The sequence below is a fragment of the Phacochoerus africanus genome, chromosome 3 (assembly GCF_016906955.1).
Source record: "Phacochoerus africanus isolate WHEZ1 chromosome 3, ROS_Pafr_v1, whole genome shotgun sequence".
Classification (NCBI taxonomy): Eukaryota; Metazoa; Chordata; class Mammalia; order Artiodactyla; family Suidae; genus Phacochoerus; species Phacochoerus africanus.
Window position 1 is genome coordinate 103,410,027 of NC_062546.1, and position 25,511 is coordinate 103,435,537.

Below are 25,511 nucleotides of genomic sequence, written 5' to 3' on the forward strand. Positions count from 1 at the left end.
TTTCATAACTTTCCTTTTGAATGTTTTTAATGTTTAGTCTGTTAATATTTGTGAAATGTATATTTGTTAATGGTGGGAAAGACAGCTGCCAATTGTTTTTTCCAAATTTGTAGTCAGTTCTCCAAACATTAACATATTCCTTTTTCCTCACTCATATAATACACCTCTTTCAATATTGACCATGTTCCCAATGTATTTGGGCTTTTCTGAGATGTAGGATTTTTCATTTTTTTCATTGCTAGAGTTTTCCAGTTTTCTCAAATTCTTCTTAGCTGTTATTGTACATTTTCTCTTCCAGATGAATATTAGTTTCAGTTCGTCAAATTTAATTTTAGGCGTTCTCATCATGGCTCAGTGGAAACAACCCGATGCATGAGGATGAGGGTTCGATCTCTGACTTCGCTCAGTGCGTTAAGGATCCAGCATTGCCATGAGCTGTGGTGTGGGTCAGACACAGCTCAGATCCCACGTTACTGAAGCTGTGGTGTATGCTGGCATCTATAGCTCCGATTTGACCCCTATCCTGGGTATGTCTATATGATCCTTAACTACCCCTCTCCTGGGAATGTACCAGATCCTTAACTACTGCACCAGGCCAGGGATCAAAAACCGTGGCACTACAGAGACAATGCCAGATCCATAACCTGCTGTGCCACAGCAGGTACTCCCTGCCCTACACTTTTGATGTTTTTTCTTTTGCAACACTTTCAACTTATCTTTTTATTATCTACTTAATAAATCATTTTAAACCCTTTTTGGAACAAGACAGGATTCCCATTAACTAATTAAAAAATAAAGAATAATACGTGCTTTCAGCATAGATCCTTTAACTTTATCTGTGGAAGAGAATGATGTTGAATAGATTAATCCATAATCACTTTTATTTTATTTATTTATTTATTTATTTATTTATTTATTTAATTATTTATTTTGTCCTTTTGCCTTTTCTAGGGCCACTCCCATGGTGTATGGAGGTTCCCAGGCTAGGGGTCTAATCAGAGCTATAGCTGCCAGCCTACGCCAGAGCCACAGCAACTGGGGATCCGAGCCGTGTTTGCAACCTACACCACAGCTCACAGCAATGCCAGATCTTAAGCCACTGAGCAAGGCCAGGGATTGAACCCGCAACCTCATGGTTCCTAGTCGGATTCATTAACCACTGCGCCACCACAGGAACTCCTCCATAGTCACTTTTAATTTTACTTTTTATTTCATCCACACATAAGAAAATTTCAAAAGCATTTTAAAAAACATTTATGTCTTGAGTAAAAATGGCCATGTCATGTCTCTGTGTGGGGGACTATAAAGGAATACATAAAGCAATCTTCCTTGAAAAAAATTTGGAAATATGGATTGAGGAGTTCCTGCTGTGGCACCATGTGTTAAGGATAAGCACTGTCTCTGTGGCATTGTCAGTTTGATCTCTGACCTAAGAACTTCCATATGCCATGAGTGCAACTGAAAAAGGAAGAAACAAACAAACCAAAAGGAATATGCACCAAAGATTTTTAAAAATTCTTATACTTAAACCAAATAATACAAAACTAAAGAATTTATTCAAAATAAATAATCAGAAATGAAGACATGAATTTATAGATGTTCCTTTGTAGCATTAAATACAATACAGAGAAATGAAAAACAACTAAAATTCAATCTGTTAAATAAGCAATGAGGTTTTCATAAGGTGGACTTCAGGATGGTCATGAAAATGATTACTGAGGAAAAAATACATTACATCTTTACAAGTTTTCACTGTTAAGAACTTGCTGCATTATTCCTAAGAATTCCATATTCCACAATACTAATGATGTTTTCGCCCATATAAAATCCTGGAAGGTAAGTGAGCAATTATAAAACTTTTCTTCTATGTAGGCATCATGAAAGTAAATAAAAGTAGTTCAAATATGTCTTCAGATATTAAAACCAAGATGCTTGGTACCTCATACTGCAGAACTCTCCTTGCCACTCCAGTTTTTGGTGTTCTAACTGTGGTGTCACTTCTTTTGTTTCTGACAGCTCCTTTTGTAACCCAGTGATCTTACTTTGCATTTCTTTCATTTTTCCTGTAAGCAGTTCATAGCGCCTTTTTTAAGTTCTACTAATCTGTCATCTGAAAGAACTGAATCCTGATTTTTCAAGAGGCTAACAGAATCTGCATGCAGAAGAAAAGAAAAAGAGAAATAAAATATATGAGTAATTTTTGTAGATAAAGGACCATGTACTTTGTACATTCACTCACCTGTACCTTGAACAAATACATACTGACTACCTACAATGTGGGAGGCATGATATTAAGCTCAGCAGAAAAAGCAGATAAGACGACTGGCTCCTGTTTAGCATAAAGTCTAGTAGAAGAGAAAGACACATAATGATCAATTCAATAGGTGCTATAAGACAAGAGAGTTCTAGGCTCACATCACAGAACCTGATGTAGACTGGGTCAGGGGAGATTTCCCCAAGGAAGAGATGGCTACCCGGAGACGAGAAGGCTGAGCAGGAAGCACGGAGCAAAGGAGGAAGAAGAACACTGCAGATAGTCTGCAGCACATGCCCATGTGCTCCTGCAATCTGATTCTAGCCAAGACAGAGGAACAGGTACCAACTTACCCTCCTACCTGAAACAAGCAAAAGCAAAACAAACGGAATACACTACAAATGGTATTCAAGACACAGGGCTTCAGGCAATGAAGGACAATGATCCCTGAAAACACATGAGCTTAGCCCAAAGAACACCCCAGCTCACTGCCTTGAGAGAATTTCCAGGCCATGACACAGGGAGAAGGAACTGGAGTGGAGGCCATCAGGCTCCCTAAGTTGAAGTGATGATGCTGAGAGTTTGGTGAAAGCAAAGCAGATGGAGAGCTTAGGTCAGAATACGAGAGGAGAGGGAGTTCCCTGGCGGTGCACTGGGTTAAGGATCCGGGATTGTCACTGCAGTGACTTGGGGTGCTGCTCTGACGTGGGTTCTATCCCTGGCCTGGGAACTTCCTTATGCCACAGGCATGGCCAAAAAGTGAATTCATTGATGAAAAATACATGAAAAATAATTTAAAAAACCAGGAAGGAAAAACTGAGAGAACTCCAAAGAGAAACAGACAAATTCACAATCACAGTCTGAGATTTCATTACCCCTCACTCAATTAAGTGACAGAAAGGACAGGCAGAAAGCCAGCACGGAGATATTAGACTTGAACACCAATGTTCTTTACAAGTAGCCAGGCAACACTTGCCAAAAACGACTCTACTCTGGGTCCTAAAATAAATCTCAACAAAAGGAGTAAGTCAAAAGGATCCAAGTCATACTAAGTATGTTCTCTGACTACCAAGCAATCAAATTGTAAATCAAGAACAAACCTATCTCTGGAAAATACTCAAATATTCAGAAACTAAATAACACACATCTAAATAACCCTTGAGTCCAAGAGGCAATGAAAAGAGGAATTGCAAAGTATTTTAAATTGAACAAAAATGAAAACACATCATACGACAATTTATGAAATGCTGCTTACTTACATGAAAATTTACAGTACTGCGTGTCTATATTACAAAGGAAGAAAAGTCTCCAATCAATGACCTCGGCCTCCACCACGCAAAACTAGAAAAAAAGCAAAGTAAACCCAAGCAGGCAGAACAAAGGAAACAATAAACATCAAAGACAAAAACCAATGAGAAGGAAACCAAATAAAACAATGTGGAAAATCAATGAAACCAAATGTTTTCAGGGGATGAATAAAAGTGATAAACATCTGGCCAGGCGGGTGAGGGGGAAAAACAAAAAAAAAACGAGAGAATGCACAAATTACCAATTTCCAAAATGGCTAATATGATATTGCTACAGATTCTACAAATATCGATGGAATGACAGGGTAATATTATAAACATTACGTAAATAAAATTGAAAACTCGGATGACGTGAGGAAATTGCTTGAAAGAGAAAAATTACCACTGCTCAATCAAGAAGAACAAATAGGAGTCCCCACTGTTGCTCAGTGGGTTAGAAACTGAATAGTATCCATAACAATGCAGGTCTGATCCCTGGCCTTGCTCAGTGGGTTAAGGATCTGGTGCTGCCCTCAGCTGCAGTGGACACTGCAGATGTGGCTCAGATCCAGTGTTGCTATGGCTGTGGCAAAGTCTGGGGTCTGGCTCTGACTCAACCCTTTGGCCTAGGAACTACCATAAGCCCTGGGTGGGGCCCTAAAAGAAAGGAAGGAAGGAAGGAAGGAAGGAGGGAAGAAGGTAGGAAGGAAGGAAGGAAGAAAAAAATAAGCTAAAGAGCCCTGACTCTAAAACACAAATGAAAGTCCTACTTAAAGTCATTTCCACAAAGAAAATTCCAGGTCCAAATAGCTACACTGATGAATTCTACCATATATTTGAGTAAGAAATAACAACTCGAGGAGTTCCTGTTGTGGCTCAGTGGTAACAAATTTAACTAGTATCCATGAGGATGCAGGTTTGATCCCTGGCCTCACTCAGTGTGTTAAGGATCCACCATGGCCCTGAGCCTGGGAACTTCCACATGCAAAAGAAAGAAAGAGAGAAAAAAATTATTAATTCCACATAAACTCTCTTCAAAAAATGAAGAGGAGAAATACATTCCAATGGATTCTAAAAAAACAAACAGAAACAATGCCACAGCAAAGGACAGAGAGAGGGCTAGAGATGAAGAGTCAGGCCAGCGTCAGATTAGGAAAGTTCATAGGTCATTTTATTTATTTTTTAATACATTATTTTAAGATGTCTGGACTTTCACATGCTTGGGAGAATGGTTTGTGCTTGTGAGTGCACTTGGGGGAAATGACTCTAAGTGTCATGGGAGGGATGAATTTGAAGGGCATACAAACATACATAAATGGAGGGAGATGAACCTGAAGGAATGAATAATAATGCACCAAAAAAAAGCTGGTACAGGCTTGACCCGAAAAGACATTTCCAGAAATGTGCAGGATCTAAAATGATCAGGGCTTTGAACCGAAGAAATCATCGTTACGTGAATACATGCACAGATCGTGGGCTCCTGAACTAGACGGTGCTCAATAGTTGATGAACTGTATCACCTGAGAAGAGAAGTTATCTACACGAACTATTTAAGTTATTTGCATGTATTGTGTACTTATTCTGTTCCACATCTTTCTGGGTTTGTGGGAAGTCCTGCTTCCAAGCTCACGAATGAAGAAACAAGAGCAAACAAGGCACTTGTATTGAGTGAAGAAAGAAAAATAAAATGAAACAGACAACTTCAAGTTTACATCTGGTAGTCATTCCTCGAGGCTAACATTGAGACTCTCTTGTAAACACAATCTTGGGTGTACAGGTATGGGTAGAAAGGAAGAAAAGACTAGAGAAGGGGGAAAAAAAATCACTGTGTGGTTTTTCACTGTAGCCCTGATCACAGAAACTGAATGAGGGCCCTCAACTAATTGGTACATGACACACAACACATATTAGAGGTGGTGAAAAAATAGCCTGGGTGTCCTAGTAGGATTAGAATGGACTGTCCATACACCATTCTAAAATGATACAGCACGCGTTAAAACCAATATCCCTCGTGAACTATTATTTCACTGAACAAGAGCAAAACAAGGTCATCTACTATGTGGCACAGCTGAGAACGTGGACACAGCGGAGAAGGAGGTATTATGCACCAATTTCGCAATGGCTCCCAATCATGCTTGGAAAGCCAATCCCAAAAGTTAGAAAGGCATGGCAAATACAAGCAATACCTCAGCATTTGGTTTCAGAGGTGCTTTTTTTTTAGTTACGGTGCATATAACCTACTACTCATGAATTCAAAGCTGTACAAAAATCAGCTAAGAAGTCACATTTTAAGAAGGGAATCATTACGTATCTGCCAAGGAGTCCCAACTAGTCCCAAAGTTCTAGAGATGATCCGGTTCTCACATGCAGGCGTAGGCCACATCCTCACCCAGTGGAATGGACTCTTCCTCTTACTTACTTTTCTCTTTTATTTACTACTATGTTACTTGGGCCAGAGAAAGAAGGCAAATGTCTTCCTGAAAGGTACTCTTCGGTGGGAAGCTGCATACAAGCAGTACACACAAAGTAGACTTTGCCACAGTCCTTCTGACGGTGGAGAAGTCAGAAGGAAGGTGAAGTCACACAGAAGTGGCTTTTGGTTGAGTTCTTAGATTGGTTTAGATCATTACCTTCTTTGCTTTCTTGGTTTTGGGGCAGCGGAGATACACACGGGCCACGGAGCCTGTGCTTCTTACTCTTCGCTCCCTTCGTTCCCACGTGAGGGTTTTCTTCATCTGCTAAGGCCATTGGTCCACATTCTCTGGATGACGATTGATTTCTGGTCACAGACTGTGACCCAACAGGAGAGTTATCATCCATTTTCAAGGGCCCGGCTCTTGGACAAGTCTCATTACTGCGGGCCAAACCGGTAGCGTCCCAAGCGGAACACTCTGAAAACAAAGTTTCCACTTATTGGAATGTGAATCATCATACAAATGTGAGGAACTTGTACAAACTCCTTCTGCAGAGAAGCAGCCTCATGTCCCTCCCTCCCCCACAAACACATGCCTCCTTCACCTCTTCTGTGGTACACTTCATTGTCACTCACAGAACTCCTTCAACTACTGTGTCTCCTTTTGTCTACTCTTTAGGTCTCTGGTGTGCCTGACGGTGATGCACTCATCCATTTCTACTACCTACTCTGTATTCCCTAAGAGCCTTTTTAATAGCACATCATTCTTCAACACACGATTTATTTTATTAGTAGAATTTATGTGTAGCCATTTATTTTGCATTCAATATGAAGGTCAAATTCTCCCAGAATCTCCCCATCGTAAGCCCTTCTCACACCTGTAGGAACACAGAAAGCTTCTGCATTTCTTTCCCATTATTATCATTACCACAGAGTTTAATACCAAGTATGAAGTTAATGTAGTCCAAAATGAGAACATTATGGACTGGAAACACCAATAGCAGCAGCCGTTCTTAAAGCTCACATTAAGAAAGAAATCCCTAAGGAGCACGATAAAGATGAATCAAGGCAAAAGCGGGCGCTCACCTTCTCCCACATACACATCAATCATGAAAGCGCATCCCCATGAAGAATGATTGGCGTAGGCCATTTTCTCATCACTGGCAGATGACATTAAACCTTCAAAAAGCGCAAGAAGCCCTCCTCCAAACAGGGTAGAAAAAGTCACACTAGACCAAAAAGGGGAAATAAAAAAGAGGGGAGAGTAAGAGGAAAAAAACCCGCTGGTTGCTATGGGACCAGCACTCCTGAGAGGGAGCTGTGAAAAAGGAAAGGAATCCTCAAATGGGAGTATAGGTACTCTGAACAGATCAGCTGGGTAAGAGTGTGAAGCTCAAAGTCTCAGAATACAGCTCACAAGTCAGACAGAGGAGTGCAAAGCAGAGAGAGAGCCACCCGGATCATAAATACCACCACCCAGGACACCACAGACTGAGCCACTCAGGAAGAGGCTGCGTGCTGAGACTCAGCCTTTGGAGGTCACTTCCAGGGAGACGACTAGGGCTGGCTGAGGGGAATCAGCCTGAGGAACTAGGGAGCAGTGTGCCAGGGGCAGGGGGAGTATGGAAGGAGGCCTGGGATTCAGGAGAGGTGAAGTATCCTTGGACTTGTTGGGGAGGAGAAAGGTGAAAGGGCAGGACCATCACTGGACTATATTTCTCAGTGCATGTATGATTGGTCTCAAGTTTGGCGGAGCACCTCTAGCTTCAGATACGGGGGGGGGGTGTGCAGGCGTGGGGGGAAGGTAAGCCGCTGCAGCCTGCTCAGAGTCCAGAGTTGCAGATGGTTTGCCACCACTGGGTGTCCTGTGGCCTCAGAACCTCAGGTGTTGCTGCAGAAGAGGGCACTCTAACCCAATGTTGCTCATTGCCCTCACGCCCCTTGCCCTCACGCCCATGAGAACACACAGGCATTGTTGTTGCCACTGCCAAAGCACCGCCTACACCTTTCTAAAGGTCTCTGCCACTTCTAAGAAACCAGAAACCAAGAACAGACTGTGCCATTTCTGCACAGGTCTTCCCTACTCTCAAGGGCCAGCAACATGGCACTGGATAAAAGATCTGCCCATTGCCTCCATCTCCCTGGAAGCTCAGGCACACCCCTATCAAGGAGATAATAACCGGCACACACGGAGGAAAGAGATGGCAGAAATCCAAAAAAAAAAAGATAGCACTCATTCCACCAAAAAAAAAAATTTTGAACCCCTCACAAGGTACCCAGGGGTGTTCTCCCATAAAAATATCCCTCGTACAAGATGAGAGTCGATAGCTCTTTTCCCTAAACTCACAGAATGAGAAAAACTTAAGCAAATAGAAGAAGCTTAGGCACCATTCCCAGCTAAATGAAGACGAGAACTCCCCTGAAAGAGCAAACAAGTCAAGAGACCTCAGTAGCCAAACAGACACCATGTATGAAAAGGAGACCGTGAAAATACTGAAGGAATCAAGAGTGGATAGGAACACTAATGCCAATCACTTTAGAAAGGATCTAGAAACTACGAGGAGGAGCCAAGAGAAATTAGAAAATTCATTTGCAGAGATGCCAACTCAGTTAAAGGCACTGAAGAGCAGAATGAGGAATGCAGACGAAAGAAGAAGAGACTGGGAAGAGAGAATAAGGAAAATCACCCCATCAAGGGAGCAGACTGAAAACCAAATGAAAACAAAACATGAAAGCAATATCAGAGCTCTATGGGAAAATGTAAAATGGGCCCATCTTTGCATAACAGGGATTCCAGAAGGAGCAGAAAAAGAAGAGAGGATTGAAAATATATTTGAGGAAATGATGGCCAAAAACTTTCCAAATCTAAAGGAAACTGATATCAAGATACAGGAAGCAAAGAGAGCCAGAAATAAGCTGAACACAAATAGACCCACACTAAGACTTATTACAAGAAAGATAACAAAAGTAAAAGATAAGCAGAGGATTCTAAGGGGAACCAGAGAGAAACAATGAGTTCATGAGAAGTTAACCCCATAGGTGATGAGGTGTTTTCCCTACAGAGACACTTCAGGGCAGAGGAGCGTGCAAGATATTTTCGAAGATCTAAAAGACTGTCCGATGATGTAACAGGCGAATTTTACCAAACAAACAAAGCAGAACTTATACTCCTCCTTAAGTTTTCCCAAAAGACTGAAGAAGGAACAGTCCCAAGACATTCTATGAAGCCACCATCACCCTAGTACCCAAAGCATGCAATGATGCTATCACAAAGGGAAATTACAGGCTGGTATTTTAGATGAAGGAAGAAGCAAAAATTCTTAACATAATTTCAGCCAACCAAGTTCAACAACACATAAGAAAGATCATACACCACGACCAAGTGGGATCCAGCCCAGGTTCACAAATATGGTTCAACAGAACCCAAATCATTCGACGTCATACACCCAACTATCAAAAGAAAAGTCAAAAACCACATGATTATCTCAACAGGTGCAGGAAAAGCACTGGACAAAATCCAACATCCTTTCACGATAAAACCTCTTACCAACCAAAGTGGGTATAGAGGGAACATAACATGATAAAAGCCACTGATGTAAAAACCACAGCCAATTTATCAGAGTCAACAGACCAAAGCTGAAAGCCTTCTCACTAAATTCTGGGGCAAGATTAGGATGCCCATTCTCAAAACTTGTATTCAGCATAGTTTTGGAAGGTCTACCCACAGCAATCAGACAACGAAAAGAAAGAAGTTATCCAAATCGGAAGAGAAGAGGTAAAACTGTCAGTATATGCAGATGACATGATACTCTACATAGAAAATCCCAAGGACTCTACACACACACAATGTGAACTGACCAACAAATTCAGCAAAGGAGTAGGATACAAGATTTCCTCTCAGAAGTCAGCTGCATTTCTGTATACTAACAATGAACTATTAGACAAGGTTTGTAATATATTTCCTTGTAAATCTGTACCCCCATAAAATTAAATCCCTAGGAATAAATCTGACTAAGGAAGAGAAAGATTTATAGGCTGAGAACTAGAAAACATTAACCAAGGAAATTAAAATGGATTCAAAGAAATGGAAAGATATCCCAGGCTCCTGACTAAAATTATTAAAATGACTGTACTGCCCCAAATCATCTACACATTTAATGGGATTGCTATCAAATTAAGGATGACATTGTTCACAGAACTAGAACAAGCAATCCAAAAATTTACCAGAAAAGTCCCAGAATTGCAAAAGCAGATGCAAAATAAAACCAAGTAGTAGGCATAACTCACCCAGACTTCAGGCAATGTTATGAAGCTCTGGGAATCAGGGCAGTGTGGAACTGGTACAAAATCAAACTTATAGACCAATGGAACAGAAAGGAGAGCGCAGAAATAAACCCAGACACATAAGGTCAATTAATCTCTGACAAAGGAGGCAAGAATATGCAAGGGGAAAAGACAGTCTCTTCAGCAAGTGGTGTTGGGATAACTGGACAGCTGCGTATAAAACAATGAAACTAGAATACAGACTCACACCATGCATATGATTAAACTCAAAATCACTTAAGGACGTAAACGTAAGTCAGGACACCATAAAAGTCCTAGAAGTGAACAGAGCCAAGTCATTCTCTGCCATCAGTGGTACAAATGTTTTCTTAGGTCAATAACCCAAGATGATAGGAACAAAAACAAACATAAACCAGTGGGACCTAGTCAAACTGAGAAGCTTTTGCACAGAAAAGGAAACCATAAGAAAAGACAACTTATGGAAGGGGAGAAAATAGTTGCAAAAGAGGTAACGGACAAGGGCTTAATCTCTAAAACATACACACCACTCATAAAACTCAAAAGGGAATAAAAGCACCCCCAATGAAAAATGGGCAGAAGACCTAAACAGATATTTCTCCAAAGAAGACATATGGAAGACCAGCAGGCACACAAAAAAAGTGTTCAACATGACTAATGATTATAGAAATGCAAACCAAAACCACATTGAGGTACCACCTCACGCCGCTCAGAATGGCTATCACTAAGAAGTCTACCAACAACAAATGCGAGGGGGGATGCAGAGAAAAGGAAACCCTCCTATTTTGTGGGGGGAAATGTAACTTTGGAAAAAAGCATGGAGGGTCCTCAGAAAACTAAATATAGAACTACCAAATGCTCCAACATTCCCACTCCTGGGTACATATCTGGAAAAACCTTGCAGTCAAAAATATACCTGCACCCTTGTGCTCGATGTAGCACTGTCCACAGTAGTCAAGACTTGGAAACAATCTAAATGTCCATTGGCACATGAATGAATGAAGAAGATGTGGTACATACATATATACAATTAATACTACCCAGCCATAAAAGAGAAGAAATGAATGTCATCTGCAGCCACATGGATACAACCAGAGATTCTCACACCACCTCAGTCAGAAAGAGAAAGGCGAATACCACAGGATATCACTTACAGGTGGAATCTAAACTATGGCACAGGTAATCTATCTACAGAAAAGAAACAGACTCATAGACATGGAGAGCAGGCTTGTGGTTGCCAAGGGGGAGGAGGAGGCAGTGGCATGGACTGGGCATTTTGGCCTTAGTAGGTGCAAACTATTAGAATGGATAAGCAATGGGGTCTTCCTGTATAGCACAGGGAACTACATCCAGTCAATTTTGACAGAAGATGTTACAAGATAATCTGAGGTGAAGAATGTGTATGTGTGTGTGGCTGGGTCACTTGCTGTACAGCATGATTTGAGAGATCATTGTAAAAGGACCACGATAAACAAAACTATATAAAGAAGCAAGTCGCCTCAACCAAAAGTATACCAGATGGCATCCTGTTGTTGGTCTCTTTTTAATGACATCAATCAGAAACGAACTAAATTATAAAATCTCTTTAGCATATTCATACCTTTCAAAGCACCTATACCAACAGTAACATCTACCTTATTTACGTCAAATCCTTCAACTAAATTAGCCAAGAAAAAAAAAGGGAGTAAGAAGACTGCGAGCATTTCAAATATGTTAGTGTCCTTCTTTTCAGAGTTAAAGCTATACTGCAAAATTTACCTGCTCTGGACATTCGCAAAGCCTTCGTGCCAACTGTTTTATGAGGAACAGACTTTTTCACCACAACAGGAGACTGAATGCGTTTGGAAAAGATTTGATTAATCTATAATGCACAGAGGATACAGTGTGTAGTGAATGGATTCAAGATGGATGTATCAAATGTGTTACCTTCAAATGAGGATATTTTTCAGGAGAATCTAAAAGGCAAAAGAGACATATAATCAATCATTTATAAATCGGAAAGCTAGGTATACATTTATGTAGAGTTAGTAACAAGTGTAATCCTCATGCTTGGCTTTCGCAATGAACAAGACAGGCTTCGGTGTTCTCTTTCGAGGGGGTAGCTGGACAGCAACAAGACGGACACATGAACCCATCATAGATACTAAAGAAAAAAAAAAAGAGGAATACAGGTTGAACAAAACATGAAGTAAAGATTCCAAAAGGAAGATTGTTAACCCACTGTGTCATCATGGGAACTCCAGGACAAGCTCCTAAAACCACGTTTGTATAGTCTTTCTTTTACTCAATAATTATTTCTTGAATCCCTGCTCAGCACTAGGCATGGGAGTTTTTTGGGTTTTTTATTTATGTTTTCCTCCTTTTAGGGCCACACCCATGGCATATGGAGGTTCCCAGGCTAGGAGGTGAACTAGAGCTGTAGCAGCCAGTATACACCAGAGTCACAGCAACCTGGGGTCCAAGTGACATCTGTGACCTGCAGCACAGTTCACAGCAGTCCAGACCCTTAAACCACTGAGCGAGGCCAGGGAGCAAACCTGGGCCCTCACGGATACCAGATTCGTTTCTACTGAGCCATGATGGAAACTCCCAGGCACAGGTGTTGAAAGAAGCATGTAAAGGAGTTGCCTGGTTGCCTAGTGGTTAAGGGCTGAGCACTGTCACTGCTGTGGCTCAGGTTCAATCCCTGGCCTGGGGACATCCACATGTCATGGGTGTGACAAAAAATAAAAAAAAGAGAAGAATGCAAATGTGGATAAAAGGTGTCAGGGATGGTTTTCTAGAGTTAATGCCTGAGCTGAGACTTAAGCAGTGAGGTCAGTCAGATTCAATGGAACAGAGCCCAGCAGAGGGAGAGAGCATGCAAGTCTATTCCAACGAAGGAACAGAATCATACAAGAGGCTAAGCATTTGTTTACAACACAGGGTGAGGGGAGGAGGGCACCAGCAGCTGTCCAGAATGCCAGAGAGGGACTTCCCAATGTGGCTCAGTGGTAATGAATTGGACTAGTATCCATGAAGATAGGATGAGGGTTCGATCCCTAGTCTCGCTCAGGGTGTTGAGGATCCAGTGTTGCTGTGAGCTGCAGTTTAGGTCACGGAAACAGCTTCCATCTTGCCAGGCTGTGTCATAGGTCATCAGCTGCAGCTATGGTTCGATTCCTAGCCTAAGAACGTCTATATGCAGAGCATGTGGCCCTAAGAGGACAAAGAAAACAAACAAACAAAAAGGAATCCCAGAGCAAAGGACAGAGGGCTAGAGTGGAAGAGTCAGGCAAAGTCAGATGAGGGAATCCTTAGATGTTGCTTTAAGATGCCTAGACATGAATATGCTTTCAAGAGTGGTTTGTGGTCATATGCACACTTGAGACAGATCACTCTACGTGTCATGGGAGGGATGAGGCTGAAGGACGTATAAATAAATGGAGGAAGATGAGTCTGAAGGCATTGATAATGCAAGACAAGCTGGTACAGGCTTCAATGGCGGGGATGTTTCCAGAAATAATTAGGATCTAAAATGATTGGGACTCTCCATAGAATAAGTCATTATTCAATGAATAAATGCACAAACCCTGGGCCCCTGTGGAACTAGACTTGGCTTGATATTTTTTTTTTTTAGATTGTTTTTTTGTCTTTTGTTGTTGTTGTTGTTATTGTTGCTATTTCTTGGGCTGCTCCAGCGGCATATGGAGGTTCCCAGGCTAGGGGTTGAATCGGAGCTATAGCCACCGGCCTACGCCAGAGCCACAGCAACGCGGGATCCGAGCCGCGTCTGCAACCTACACTACAGCTCACGGCAACGCCAGATCGTTAACCCACTGAGCAAGGGCAGGGACCGAACCCGCAACTTCATGGTTCCTAGTCGGATTCGTTAACCACTGCGCCACGACGGGAACTCCGGCTTGATATTTTTTGAATGGTATCCCCTGAGAAGAGAAATTATCTACATGAACTGCTTGAAGTTAGTTGTATTTATTTTGCAGTTTTTCAGTTTCACATCTTCCTGTGCTGAGGAAGCTCAAGCTGGTATGTTGTTTTGAGTCCTGCTTTTTGGATCTACCAAGCTCATGAAGAAACAAGAACTAACAAGGCACTTGAATAGATAAAAACAAAAAGAAAACAACTTGGAGTTTATATCTGAGAGGGAATAGTTTAGGAGATAATTGAGAATATTTTCTAAATGCAATGTAAATTCTAGACCTAAGGGAAGACAAAAAAAAAAGAGACTATAGGAGTGAAAAAAAATATATGATTTATTAATATTGCCTGATCATATCACTGACTATTTAATAAACCACTTGTTACATAAAAGAACACATATCAGATCTGGTTAAAAAATAACCTGGGGAGTTCCCGTCCTGGTGCAGCGGTTAATGAATCCGACTCGGAACCATGAGGTGGCGGGTTCCGTCCCTGCCCTTGCTCAGTGGGTTAACGATCCGGTGTTGCCGTAATAACCTGGGTATCCTAGTAGAATTAGAATTGAACTTCCACATATTATTTTGAAATGATTTAGCACTACTTAAACCCAATATCCCCTGTGAACTATCATTTCATTTAAATTAAGAAAACAAGTTTTTACACGATGTGGACACAGCCAAGAAGGAGGCACTGTGTACCAGTTTCCCAATGGCTCTCATCAACGCTGGGAAAACCAATTCTAAAACATAGAAAGTCATAGGAAATGCAAGACATATTTCAGCATTTGGTTTCACTGGTGCTTTTGTAGTTAAACTGAATGTCGTCAAGCTAAATACTTATGAATTCAAAGCTATATCAAAATAAAGCTAAGAAACTACATTTTGAAATGGGAACTGACTCTTTCTCTTAACTTGTTCTCTTTCTTATTTCCTGTTACTTTGGTCAGAGGAAGAAAGCAAATGTCTTGCTTACAGGTATGGTTTGCTTGTTGGTTGCATAAAAAGGAGTAAACACAAGGTAGATTTTGCCACAGAATGACTTTGGAGAAGTCACAATTAAGGTGAAGCCTCCAGCTGAGTTCCTCAGGCTTCTTTAGATTATTACCTTTTCTGCTTTCTTGGTTTTCTGGCAGCTGTGGTTCACACAGGTCATGGAGCATATACTTCTTCTTTTTTGCTCCAGCATGAACTTTCTCCGTATCTATTAAGGCCATCGGTCCACATTCTCTGGATGATGACTGATTTGTGGTCACTGATTGTGACCCAACGGGAGAGTTATCATCCATTTTCAAGGGCCTGGCTCTTGGACAAGTCTTGTTATTGCGGGTCAAACCGGTAGCGTCCCAAGCGGAACACTCTGAAAACAAAGTTTCCACTTATTGGAATGTGAATCATCATACAAATGTGACGAACTTGAACAAATTCCTTCTGCAGAGAAGCAGCCTCATGTCCTCCCCTCCCCCGCAAACACACGACTCCTTCCCATCTCATTGGGTTGTGCACTTCATTGCTGTTCATAGAGATTCTTCAATGATCCTCTCTCTCATTTTCTACTTTTGAGTTTTCTAGGATTACTGACTTTGATTCACTCATCTGTTTCTACTACCTCCTCTGTATTCAAGAAGAACTTTAGTAACAGTGTGATTCTTCAACTTATGATTTGTTTTTTTCAGTAAAATTAATGTGTAATCTTTTCCTTTACATTTAAATATGCATGGTGATTTCCTGAGATCTAGAGACACCATTTTTTTGTTTGTTTGTTTGTTTTGTCTTGTTTCTAGGGCCACACCATCCATGCCCCAAAAGGTTCCCAGGCTAGGGGTCAAATTGGAGCTTTAGCGGCTGCTACACCACAGCCACAGCAATACAAGATCCCAGCTACATCTGCAACCTACACCACACCTGATGGCAATGCTGGATCCTTAACCCACCGAGCAAGCCCAGGGATCTAAGCTGCATCCTCGTCCATACTATTCAGGTTTGTTAACTGCTGAGCCACAACGGGAACTCCCAGAGACACGGGTTTTTGAAAAATCTTTGAATGAATGGCATTACTTTAATTAGAATGAGATAGTGTTGTCTCATTGTATCGCTGGCTTCAGAACTCAAGTTTTAAGCCTTAGAAAACGTCATAAAAGGAATGATAGCTTTGAGTGACCAACTGTTTCTGTGGAAAAGTAGGGTAAGTCTAGATCCACACTAGATTCCACGACCACAGTGTGCCATGAGGTACGATATGAATACACAATTGGTTTTATTAAAAAAAAAACTAAACTTGTCAGGTTTAAGCTTTTTGAGACAAGTCAAAGAAAACTGTCTGAAATATAGAAGTGAAACTTTAAAGTCCACCCCACAACAAGGGCCCCTTTATCATTTCACATCCCCAAACCCTGTCTCTGGCTCAAAATGGTGGTTCTCAAGTGTCATCTGAGAATCCCTGGTGTCCCAAGATTCATCCATTCTGGGGGTCCAAGAGGTCAAGACGATTTCCACAGTAATGCTAAATGTCATTTTCATTCTCATTCGCTTTCAAGTGTACAGAGGAGTTTTCCAGATACATGGTATATGGTAACATCAAAGCTCTAATGGCTAATGGAACATATGACTATGTGTGCTTGTATTTTACATTTTTCTGTTTTATATTCTAATACAGTAAACATCATCAGCTACAACCTACTTAATAATAAGTTCCTTGGAGGTGTCGATTTTTTTGCAATTTAATAAAAATTTTTTTGGCAGCAGGAACACCTTATTTTTCAAAACTTTTGTAAAGCATCCAGAAATGACTTCAAAGCAGTTGGGCTGGAAGTTGTGTGCTGGAAAGGTTACTTTTCTCTCTCATCTTTTCCACCCCATCCTAGGCATCCTAGGACCTTAGCACTATTGTAGGAACACAGAAAACGTTTGCATTTTTCACCATAATTATCAATAATCATGGAGTTGACCACAAAAGATTATTAGACTGGAAATCAGGAAAGATGGGTTGTAGTTCTGACTTGGCCATCGGCTTGTGATAACATGGTCTTTTCAATAATTTTTAATAGCATAAAAGGGCCCTAAAGCTAAAAACATTCACTAGATTAAAGGATTATGTGGACCAAATACTCGTTAAGGTCTGACTAATTACTTTCCCCATTCCTAAAAATCAAAGATCTCTCTCTCTCTCTATCTCTCTCTCACACACACAGACACAACACACACACACACACGGAGTCTGGTAATCAAAATCTTTCACTAGCTTAAGACCATCACTTGTAACACTAAAATGAAAGAAAGTTAAACAAAACTGACATGTCAGCAAATGAAGATTTACTCAAGGTAAAGGTCAGAATTCAAATAAGCACACGAAAATACTGGGAAAAATCTTAGCACGTTATAATTAATCTCTGAGAATCCCAATGAAGTGTAGTTATTCCAAAATGAGACCTTTAGTGTACTGGAACACCAACAGAAACACCTAACTTAAAGCTTACATTTAACAAAATCACTAGGGAGCTGGACCAAGACAGCAGAAGGGTAAGACAGGGTGGTCACCTTCTCCCACAAACACATCAAACAAAGAAACCATCCCCATGAAGAACAATTCACACAGAATAGCCACTGAACACTGGCCAAACACTTGACTTTGAGTTCAAAAGGGAGAGAGAGAAAACACTGAAGGAATTAAGAGAGGATGTGAACAGTAATGCAGATTCCCTCAGAAAGGAACTAGAAAATAGGAGGAAGAGCCAAGAAAAACGAGAAAATTCATTTGCAGAGATACAAACTGAGCGAAAGGCAATAAAGACCAGAATGAATAATGCAGAGGAAGGCATCAGTGATGTGGAAGGTAGAATGGTGGAATCACACAAACAGGACAGCAGACAGAAAACCAAATGAAAAAACATGAAAACAATAAAAGAGACCTATGGGATACTACCAAATGGGCCCATCTACACAAAATAGGAATTCCAGAAGGAGGAGAAAAAGAAAAGGCGATCAAAAATATATTTGAGGAAATTATAGCTGAAAACATGTGGTTGCCAAGTGGGAAGGAGTAGGACAGTCTGGGATTCTGGGGTTAATAGATGCAGACCATAGCGTTTGGAATGGATGGGCAATGAGATCCTGCTGTATAGCACTGGGAACTATGTCTAATCACTTGTGATGAATCTAAATATGCATGTGTAACTGGGTCACCATGCTATTATACAGCAGAAAACTGACAGAACACTGAAAACCAGCTATAATGGAGAAAAATAAAAATCATTATATAAGAATCTAAAAAAAGATAAGGAGAGGATTCTAAAGGAAGCAAGAAAAAAATAAAGAGTTAATTATAAGGTAACCTCCATAAGGCCATCAGCTATTTTCTCTATGGAAACACTTCAGGCCAGAAGAGAGGGGCAAGATATATTCAGAGTTCTAAGAGAAAAATGTTCAGCCTTGAGTACCTTAGAAAACTATATATAGGACTACCATATGACCCAGCACTCCCACTCTTGGGCATATATTCAGACAAAACTTTCCTTGAAAAAGACACATGCACCCACATGTTTATTACAGCACTAGTCACAATAGCCAAGACGTGGAAACAACCCAAATGCCCACTGACAGATGACTGGATTAGGAAGATGTGGTGTGTATACACAATGGAATACTACTCAGCCATAAAAAAGAACCAAATACTGCCATTTGCAGCAACACGGATGGAACTAGAGAGTCTCATACTAAATGAAATAAGTCCGAAAGAGAAAGCCAAATACCATATGCTATCACTTCTATCTGGAATCTCATATATGGCACAAAGGAAACTTTCCACAGAAAAGAAAATCATGGACTTGGAGAATAGACTTGTGGTTGCCAAGGGGGAAGGGCAGGGTGAGGGGGAAGGGGGAGGGGGAGGGAGTGGGATGGGTTGGGACCTTGGGGTTAATTGATGCAGACTATTGCCTTTGGAATGGATTAGCAATGAGATCCTGCTGAGTAGCACTGGGAACTATGTCTAGTCACTTATGATGGAGCATGATAATGTGAGAAAAAAGAATGTATACATGTATGTGCAACTGGGTCACCATGCTTGACAGATGATTGTAAACCAGCTAAAATGGAAAAAATTAATGAGAGGATATTCTAAAGGAAGCAAGAAAAAAAAGAGTTAATTATAAGGTAACCTCCATAAGGCCATCAGCTGTTTTCTCTACTGGAAACACTTCAGGCCAGAAGAGAGGGGCAAGATAGATTCAAAGTTCTAAAAGAGAAAAATCTGCAGCCTAGAATACTCTGCCAGCAAGACTACCATTTAAAATAGAAGGAGAAATAAAGAATTTGTCCAACAAGCAAAAACTAAAAGAATACAGCCATACGAAACCCATTCTAAAAGAAGTACTAAAAGGTCTCCTCTCAATGGGAAAGCAGTAAGAAGATACAGGACAGAAGAAATCACAACTGGATTGTAACCACCGAAAGCAGAAAGTACATAGATCTAAACCACAAAATACAAACAGTTTGTAAAAGGGACAACAAGTACAAAGAACAGGAAAAGGATAAACATGAAGATAAAAAGAGAACATGATGAAAAAATGTGGGAAAGGAAAGCAGAAACTCTAGACTCTTTTGTGTTTGTTTGTTTGTTATGTTTACAATGTGTTTCAGCTTATAGGCCTAGTGGGATAAAGCAGGCTGCTATAGGAAGGGGTTCACATACTTGAAAAACAGGGAAACCACAAATCAAGACCAAACACTACACTGACAAAAACTAAAAAGTTTGAAAGAGGACACAAGCGCAAAATAAAAGGAAAAAAAAAATCCAACAACAACAACAAAAAGAAACAAAGGAGAAATATAGAACCAACTGGAAAATGAGGTGAAAATAGGAAGACATACACATTTATCAATAGAGTCCCTTAAAGATCAGTGGACTGAAGGCTCCCATCAAAAGACACAGAGTGGCAGAATGTCATGGCTCGGCGGCTAACAAATCTGACTAGCATCCATGAGGATGTAGGTTCGATCCCTGGCCTCGCTCAGTGTCAGTGGTCAGACTCAAATAAAAGAAGACAGAGAGCACCCAAATAAACAAACTAAGACATGGAAAAGGAGATATCTCAATGGATACTGCAGGGATACAGAAAACAACAAGGGAATGCTACAAATAATTACATGCCAACAGATTCGCCAACCAAAGAAGAAATGGACAACTGTCTAGAGACACAGAGCCTACCAAAAATGAATCAAGAACAAACGGATCATTGAAATGAAATTGCATATGTAATAAACACACTCCCAGGAAACAACATCCAGGACCAGATGGCTTCATAGGTCATTTCTGCCAAACATACAAAGTAGAACTTGTACCCGTCCTGAAGAATTTCTCCAAAAGACTGAAGAAGAAGGAACACTCCTGAGACATTCTATGAGGCCACCATCACTCTAGCACCAAGGCCAGACAAAGATGCCACCAAAAAAGAAAATTAGAGGCCAATATCTTTGATGAATACAGACAAAAATTCACAACAAAATTTGAGCCAACCGAATCCAACAACACATAAAAAAGATCATACGCCACGACGAAGCGGGATTCATCCCAAGTTCACAAGTAGGGTTCAACATAACCCAAATCATTCGACGTCATACACCCCAGTAATAACACAAAAGTCAAAAACCACATGATCATCTCAAATGGTGTAGGAAAAGCATCCGAAAACATCCAAGATTCATTCATGATAAAAATTCTTACCAACCCAAGTGGCTATAGAGGGAACATACCAACATGATAAAGGCCATTGACTGACAAGAACACGGCTGATATGACAAAAGCTCAAAGGCTTCTTGCTAAATCTGGAACAAGACAAGGTTGCCCACTCTCAACACTTTTATTCAACATACTTTGGGAAGTCCTAGCCACCGCAATCAGACAAACAAAAGGAAAAAAAGTATCCAAATTCAAAGAGGAGAGATAAAACTGTCACTCTTTACAGATAAGACTCTAGATAGAAAACCCTAAGGACTCCTCACAAAAATTACCACAACTGATCACTGAATTCAGCAAAGTTGCAGGATACAAGACTAACACGCAGAAATCAGTTGCATTGTCGGTACACTAACAATGATAAATTAGAAAAGGAATACAGAAAATACACTGTAAAATCACACACCCCCAAATTAAATAACTAGAAATAAATCTGACCAAGGGAGTTCCCATCGTGGCTCACCGGAAATGAATCTCTCTAGCACCCATGAGAACACAGCTGCAACCCCTGGCCTTGCTCAGTGGCTTAAGGATCCAGTGTTGTCTCAAGCTGTGGTGTATGTAGGTGGCCTGGATCTGGCATGGCTGTGGCTGCGGCTGTGGCTTACAGCTGTAGTTCCGATTCAACTCCCAGCCTCCTGGGAACCTCCCTCCATATGCCTCGGGTGAGGCCCTAAAAAAGTAAACAAAACAAAACAAAAAACTGACCAAGGTGTTTAAGACTTATAGGATGAGAATTACAAAGCATTAATCACACAAATTAATGAGGATTCAAAGAAGTGGAAAGATAGACCCTGCTCATGGATTGGAAGAAATACTATCAATACAATGGCTCTACCACCCAAAGCCATCTACAGATTAAATGAAATCCCTGTCAAAATAACCATGACATTTTTCACAGAACTAGAACAAACAATTTATATGGAAGCAGAAAAGACCCAGACTTGAAAAAGCAGTCCTCAGGGAAAAAAGCAAAAAGAGGCATAACTCTCCCAGACTTCAGGCAGTATCACAAGGCTACAGTAATTAAGACAGTGTGGTCCTGACAAAATCAGACATATGGACTGATGCAACAGAATTGAGAGCCCAGAAATAAACCCAAACACATACGGTTGATTAATCTTCAACAAAGGATGCAAGAATACAAAATGGGAAAAAGACAAGTCTCTTTAGCAAGTGGTCCTGGCAACACTGGACAGCTGCATGTAAATCAATAAAATTCCAAAACACCTTCACACCATGCAAAAAAAAAAAAAAAACTCAAACGGCTTAAAGGATTAAATGTAAGACAAGACACCATAAAACTCCCAGAAGAGACCATAGGCAAACCATTCTCTGACATCTACCCTACAGATAGATGTTTTGTGGAAACTCAGTAGAAATAAAAATGAAAATAAACCAACTGGACCTAATCAAACTGACAAGCTTTGCATAGCAAAGGAAATGATACCAAAAAAAAAAAAGAAAAAAAAAAGAAATGAAGAGACAACCCAGGGAATGGGAGAAAAGTAGTTCCAAATAATGCAACCGACCAGGGCTTAATCTGCAAAACACACAAACAACTCAACAGCAAAGGAAAAAACAACCCAATTGAAGAATGGGCAGAAGACCGAAATCAACATTTCTGCAAAGAAGACATACGGATGGCCAACAGGCACAGGAAAAAATGCTCGACATCCCTAATTATTAGAGGAATGCAAATCAAAACTACATTGATGTACCACCTCACAACTGGAGGATGGCTATCACTCATAAGTTTACAAATAAAACATGCTGGAGAGGGTTTGGGGAAAAGAGAACCTTCCCATGCTGTTGCTGGGAATGTAACTTGGTACAACTACTTCGGAAAACAGTATGGAGGTTCCTCAGAAAAGTAAATATGGAGTTACCATAGGATCCAGCAATCCCACTCCTGGGCACATATCCAGATAAAACTTTCATTCAAACAGACACATGCACTCCTATGTTCACTGAAACACTATCCACAATAGTCACGGCATGGAAACAACCTAAATATCCATTGAGAGATGAATGGATTAGAAGATGTGTGATATATACACAATGGAATAGAACCCAGCCATAAACGAGGACAAAATAATGCCATTTCCAGCAACATGGCTGCATCTAGAGATTGTCATACTAAGGGAAACAAGGCAGAAAGAGATAGACCAATACCACATGATATCACTTCTCTGTGGAATCTAAAATATGGCACAAATGAACCACAGAATACAAACAGACTCACAAACATGGAGAGCAGACTTGTGGTTGCCAAGAGGGTGGGGGAGGGAGCGGGACAGACTGGGAGTTTGGGGTTAGCAGATGCAAACCATTACATTTAGAAAGAATAAGCAGTGGGGTCCTCCTGGATAGCACAGGAAACTGCATCCAATCACTTGTGGTGGACCACGTTAGAAGATAATTTGAGAAGAAGAACGTATATGTTTGTATGGCTGGGTCCCTTTGCTGTATAGCGTTAAGTTGAGAGGACAATTTAAATCAACCACATTAAGAAAATTTTTAAAAAAGAGGGTCCACCTCAACCAACAGTCTACGACATGGCATGCTGCTGTTTATCTCAGTTTAATAACAACATTTAAGAACTGAATAAATAAAGAATAAAATCTCTATAGCTTATGCTTGTCAATACCTTTCAAAGAACAGATACAAACTGTAGTATCTACCATAATTATGTTAAATCCTCCCATTACATTTGCCAAACACAAAAGGACTCAGGAGTAAGAAGACTGAGCATTTCAAATATCTAGTGACCTGCTTTTCAGAGTAAAATCTGTATTGCCAAATTTACCTGATCTGGACGTTTGCAAATCCCTCGTTCCTACTGTTTTATTAGGAACAGAATCTTTCACATTTTCAATGGTAGGCTGAATAGGTTTGGAAAGGGTTGATTAGTAAACAATGCACACGTGATAAAATCTGCAGTTCAAGATAGACATCTAAAACTTTGTACCGTCAGGCGAGGATATTTTTCAGGAGAATCTAAAAGGCAAAAAGGGCAAATAATCAATTCCAGAGAAATAAGAAACCCGGGTACACATTTACGCAGAGTCAGTGCCAAGTGACATCCTCATGCTTGGCTTTGGCAATGAACATGCAACGTTGTGGTGTTCTGTTTCGGGGGGGAGTTAGGACAGCAGCAAGACAAAAGCATGAATCCATTATAGATACTAAAGAAAAAAGAATATAGGCCTCACAAAACATCCAGTTAAGATTCCAAAAGGAAGATCACGTTTCCAATGATTTTACAATGAAAAGCGCACATGCATGAGGGTGAACATGCTGACTGATGAGGAAAAAGGTGATCTCTAATCCGAGGAACAAATCACAACCCGGAGAGGATAACGTGAAAGCTGATGGTCCAAGGCTCTAATGCAAAGTGGCAGCAACCGTAACACCATTATCTTACAAGTGTTTATCATATTCTTCAATTTCTCCTGTAATTTGGGAAGTACCCAGCTGTGATGATGACAGCTCAGTTGAATGTATTTCTCATCAGAGAAGGTGTTCTGAATTGGTCGGCTTGGAGATACACTTGTAGAATAACAGTTCATAAAGATATTCACTTTTCTGCATACCCATGGGGGTTCCCCGTATGTCTCCATCTCTTGGACACTCTACTTCAGCCACCTGAATGTTCCTTGGTCCCCTCGTGCAAGAAGGTATATAACACACACCTGAGAAATAACACATAGGAAATTTTCGATGCTGAAATACAATTATCAAAATTGTGACAGCATTCTTAAAGATCTTTTTCAATTTTAAGATCAGGTTTATATTTACTGACAATACCAAATTTAGCGTTGACAGAACGAACACTATTAACTTCTTTCATTTCCAAAGTCAGTTTGGATTGGTGTAACATGCTAATGTTGAAAAGGGTTTTGGGGAAACAAGTGTATTAACAAAAATAGCCATCTCTAAAAACAAAAACAGGAGTTCCCAACGTGGCGCAGTGGTTAACGAATCCGACGAGGAACCATGAGGTTGCGGGTTCGATCTCTGGCCTTGCTCAGTGGGTAGGGGATCCGGCATTGCCGTGAGCTGTGGTGTAGGTTGGAGACACAGCTCGGATCCTGTGCTGCTGTGGCTCTGGCATAGGCTGGCAGCTGTAGCTCCGAAGAGACGCCCAGCCTGGGAACCTCCATATGCCGCAGGAGTGGCCCTAGAAAAGACAGAAAGACCGAAAAAATAAAAACAAAAATAAATAAGAAAAAAATAAAAACAATTGCCAATGCTTCCGTAGGCAAATGAAGCTTATGTCCATAAAATCAATACCTATACAGCATTTGTCTTTGATGCCAAATAGGAAGAGAGGCTGTAGTTTACCCTAATTCTCCAGTATTCTTTGGAGCAGCAATGATCTTACTTCAGGTCTGTGCAAACACACTAAAGCAATTTATAAGGTATTCTCTCAAGTTTCCTCAGTAACTCCAAAATCGTCTACATAATGCCTTTCTTTCCTCCCTCCGTCCCTTCACTATGTCCTTCCCTCTTCAAAGACAATCTCTAGATCTGTGGTCTGCATTCTTCCCCCTTTACATGCTTTTGATGGCTCATCCCCACCATGCCTTTTATCCTTCTGGCT

General features: G+C 40.7%; 1 protein-coding gene across 1 annotated transcript; it reads right to left on the minus strand.

Annotated features, from left to right (window-relative positions):
- Positions 1-1,676: 1,676 nt before the first annotated feature.
- Positions 1,677-24,881, minus strand: LOC125123081 (ankyrin repeat domain-containing protein 26-like). The gene is made up of 8 exons (XM_047772272.1): positions 24,502-24,881; positions 23,877-23,905; positions 23,715-23,790; positions 15,281-15,532; positions 12,182-12,210; positions 12,014-12,086; positions 6,171-6,431; positions 1,677-2,152 (listed from the first exon to the last, which is right to left on the minus strand). The coding sequence occupies exons 1-8, from the start codon at positions 24,614-24,616 to the stop codon at positions 2,055-2,057; spliced, it is 933 nt and encodes a 310-aa protein (XP_047628228.1). The 5' UTR covers positions 24,617-24,881; the 3' UTR covers positions 1,677-2,054.
- Between the last annotated feature and the right edge of the window lie 630 nt (positions 24,882-25,511).